The sequence below is a fragment of the Elephantulus edwardii genome, unplaced genomic scaffold (genome assembly GCF_000299155.1).
Source record: "Elephantulus edwardii isolate Elephantulus edwardi_28Jun2011 unplaced genomic scaffold, EleEdw1.0 scaffold00111, whole genome shotgun sequence".
NCBI classification, from domain to species: domain Eukaryota; kingdom Metazoa; phylum Chordata; class Mammalia; order Macroscelidea; family Macroscelididae; genus Elephantulus; species Elephantulus edwardii.
In genome coordinates, this window is record NW_006399861.1 from 11,495,683 (window position 1) to 11,500,083 (window position 4,401).

The 4,401-nt window shown below is 39.5% G+C and overlaps 1 protein-coding gene across 1 annotated transcript in view; it reads right to left on the reverse strand.

Annotated features, from left to right (window-relative positions):
• The window catches only part of LOC102848552 (probable phospholipid-transporting ATPase VA-like), a 664,838-nt gene that overhangs the window by 188,187 nt on the left and 472,250 nt on the right, over positions 1–4,401 (reverse strand). Inside the window, 2 exon segments of the mRNA XM_006892177.1 lie at positions 1,201–1,327; positions 1,411–1,514. Of these exon segments, the coding sequence (XP_006892239.1) occupies positions 1,201–1,327; positions 1,411–1,514 (231 nt within the window).

Consider the following 4,401-nt stretch of genomic DNA (forward strand, 5'->3'; position numbering starts at 1 on the left):
ATACTATCATGTCATCAGCATAGAGGGATAATTTTACCTCCTCGTTGCCTATTTGGATACCTTTTATTCCCTTCTCTTGTCTTATTGCTATTGCTATGTCTCCATACTTTTTCAACTTGTATGCAGAATAGATCATCCGGGGTGCTGGGCTGTATGAGGAGGAATATGGCATCAGGATTGGTGGAAGATTCATCAACAATCTGCATTATACAGATGACACAACCCTGCTTTCTGAAACTGAGGAGGACCTGAAGTGCTTGTTGCAGAACATCAAGGACTGCAGCCTTCAATAGGGATTGAAGCACAACATCAAGCAAAGATTCTCACCACTGAAACAATTGGCAGCATCAGGATGGATGGTGAAGAGACTGAGATAGTTAACAGTTTAAGTTTGTTTGGCTCCACAGTTGATACTCTTGGTACCAGCAGCCAGGAAATATAGAGACGAATTTCATTGGGAAAGTCAGCTGTGAGGGACCTCTCCAGAGTACTGAAGAGCAACAACATCAGGCTGGGGACTAAGGTGAGCCTGATCTAGGCTATATTCTTCTCAATTGCGTGCTATGCATCGGAGAGCTGGACAGTGACTAGGGATGATAGAAAGAGAATTTATGCCTTTGAGCTGTGATGCTGGAGAAGAGTGTTGAATATACCGTGGACTTCTAGGAGAACAAAGAAGTTTGTCCTGCAGGAGAGGCAGACCCTCAATGAGATGGATAGATTCAGTGACTGGGGTAGCAGAAGTAGATGTGTTGGAGACAATGAGGTTGGCACAGGATAGAGTAGGATTTTGGGATCTTGTACATAGGGTTGGTGTGAGTCGCAAGCAACTTGACGGGTCAGAGCTATTGTTTATAGTGTCTCTGAGTTGTAGTCTATTGTGATGGCAAATGACAACATAACAAAGTCAGTATTTATTGCCAAACTACACCATCGTATCTGCCAAATATCTAACAATCATGTATTAGCCATGCTGACACACAACCTTTGACATCACTGAAATTTCAGCTGTGCTTTCATAATTATATTGTTAAAAGTAAAAATGCAACACAGAGGAAAGAGAGATCAGAACAGAAGAAGAAAATGTGACAAATTTCTTCTCTGGACTAATTCCACAATTATCATGAGACAGTCTCCCTAAAGCCTTCTGGGAAGAGTCAGTGTGCTGTAGCCTTGACAGGGAGTGGCAAGAATAGTTACCTAGGAGGTGCAAGTCAGTTTCCAGGCGAATGGCGGACTGGAAAAGGAGCTCCTCACGGTTGTCCAAGGAAGACTCTGCTTCCAAGTGCTTTTGTAACCAACCGGCGTATTCTTCCTTACTCAGGACCTATTAGAAGTTCCTTGTTAGTGTTTTTAAGGTCATGGACTCAGTTGTTTACAGGAGCCACCAGAATAGCAGCCTTCACTTACCCTTTTGGCAATACACAGTGTGCGAAGACCATCTACCGCATAGAGGTTTAGGTAATTCTGAGTTCTGCATTGGATTTTCTTTTGATGCCTTTCTCTGGAATCATCTAGGTGAGAGAACAAACAGAAACATTAATGAGTTAGTGCAATAGAGGCAGGAGAACACTATCAGGCAGCTCCTGAATCTGGGTCCTCCATAAGAGGTTTTTTACAAGTTTTCTGTGGCAAAATTTGCACAGCTATTTTTTTTAGTGGCAGTCAACTGGTGAGCACAGTTCCCAGGTGTTGGACAGAAGGACTGGATTCCTATGGTGAATATATAATTTTTAAAGGTATGATTTTTAAAGTTCACATTGTTATTTAAAATTTCATTCTAAACCATTTGTATTATTCACATCCTAAATGTGTTTGTAGACATGTGCTTGTGTTTGTATGTGTGGTTCACTAAGTGTTTGATAGGTAAGGGACAGGAAGAAAGTTGTTGTTAGAAGTGAGTGTTGATTCTACTATGACCCATAGTGACCTTATGATTAATAGCTCTGAATCCTGCCCTATTCTCAGCCAACCTCACCATCTTTGACACACCTAGCTGCACTGCCACAGTACTGAGTCAATGCATCTCATTCAGGTCTTCTATGCTGACTCTCTACTTTTCCAAGCATGATGTACTGGCAACACGACCAAAGTATATGAGACAAAGCTTCAAAATCTTTGCCTCCAATGAGCAAACTGGTTTGACCCTCTCCAGGACAGACCTATTTGTTCTCATGGCAGTCCATAATATGTTCAGTGTCATTCTCCAGAACCACATCTCAAAGGCATTGACTCTTTTCCCATCATCCTTATTAATTGTATAGCTCTCAGTTGCACAACAAAAAATTGAGAAGACCACCCCTGGATCATGTGGACCTCAGTATCTAGGCTGACGTCATTGCTCTTTACACTCTGGAGAGGTCACTGACAGTAGATTTCCCCCGATGCAATTTGTCTTTTGATTTCCTCACTGCTGGTGTCATGAGTTTTGATTGTGTATCCAAACAAGATGAAATCATCAAGAACCTCAGTCCTTTCCCCTTATATCATTAGCCCAGTGGTAAGGACCTTTGTTTTCTTGATGTTGAAATTCAATCCATATTGAAGGCTGCAATCTTTGGCTTTCTGCAGCAAATGCTTCCAGTTCTCCTCAGTTTCAACAAGCAAGGTTATATCATCTGCATGCAATGTTCTCTTACTCTGTTCGAGAACACTGACCTAATCAGGGGAATTAGGACAGAGCTATAAAAAAGAACTGAAAATATTCTAATTGCTACACTATTTCATCACCATAAACCAGAGGTTCAAAAAAAGTAATGCTTAAGTGAAAAATGAAAATATAAAGTTTCTGAAGAAAAAGTAATCCACACTACACACACACACACACACACACACACACCTCCCCATGGGAAAACAGCTGCAATAATAACTAGAATAAGAAATGTAAAAAGTATGAATTAAGGACAATTTGAAGTTGTAAAAAAGTGAAATTGGACTTATAATTAACATGTTACACATTAGTGAGCTCTGGTGGCCTAATGGTAAAAACTGTGATACAATCCTGAAGGCATATGGTTAGAATCCATGAGATGCTCCATGGGAGAAAGATGGACACTCTCCTTCTATGCAATTAACTATCTCTGAACATCTGCTGGAGGGTCAACTATGGGTTGGATCGGACTCAACAGAACTCAACAACAACAGCACACTACTGAACTGATATAGAATGGTCTTGCTCATTTTGAACCAGATAATTGTAGGATCTATTATGCTGTGAATGACTCATTTAAGAAGAACGGTCCTATTCATGGTAAAAAAGAACGTTTTAAGATCCATCCTTAAGTAAAAGCTGTGAATGGTATCCTTATGTCTACAGGGAAGACCTGTTAAAACAACTATTATTCGAATATATGCACCAACCACTAAGGAAAGTGAAGACTTTTAACAGTGTTTGCTCTGGTGGCATAGTAGTTAGACATTGAGCTGCTAACCCAAAGGCACACAATTAAAATCCACTAGCTTCTCCAAGAAAGAAAGAGGAACAATCTCCTCTGGTGTGATACTGCCTCTAAAACTTGGGAAGAGTTTCTTCTGACTTGATGGTACACAACAACAACAATAACTTTTGAAGTCTGAAATTGATCAAACATACCATCAAGATTGGTGACTGAGGCAAAACGTTAAAAATAAAGGACTGGTAGTTGGAATACATGGTTGGTGACAGAAATGAGGCTAGAGAGAGAATCATATAATTTTGTACAATCAATTATTTAATCTTTGAAAAAATATATTTTAAAAAACCATAAATAGCAACTATGCATGTAGATCTCACCTGATGAATAGCAATAGACTGACTACATCCATGGAAAGAATCAATGGAAAAACTCAATATCAATAGGTAAAATAACCAGAGCTGATGGGGGTCATTGTGGAAAACACCATCAATGACTCATGCACAAATTCAAATTTAAGTTAAAAAAAACTAAAACAAGTCCATGTGAGTTGAAATAGAACCTTGAGTCTATACCACCTGAATTTAAAAATCATCTTAAGAATAGATTTGAGGCACTGAATGTTAATAATAAAAAATCAGAGGAAAAGAAAGCAAAAGGTCATTACAAAGACTTCCAGTTTGGATGACAATTAGATGGACTGATGGAATTGCCTCTCCCCAGGGGACACAGAGTTATTCTAACAATATCCAAGGCATAGGCAATCTGAATATCTGGAGGCCTGGAGGAACTTAGGGGAAACAAAACTGACCAGAAAAAGGAAGAATAGTGCAGATGAGCGGTTCTTAAGAAACACCATGCATACTGGTACAATGACAGACACATAGATCAATGGAATAGAATTGAGAACCCGGAAATCAGCCCATCTATTTATAGAAAATTGATTTTTGACAAAGAGATGAAATCAGTTAGGTGGGGAAATGACAGCCATTTTAACAAATGGTGTTGG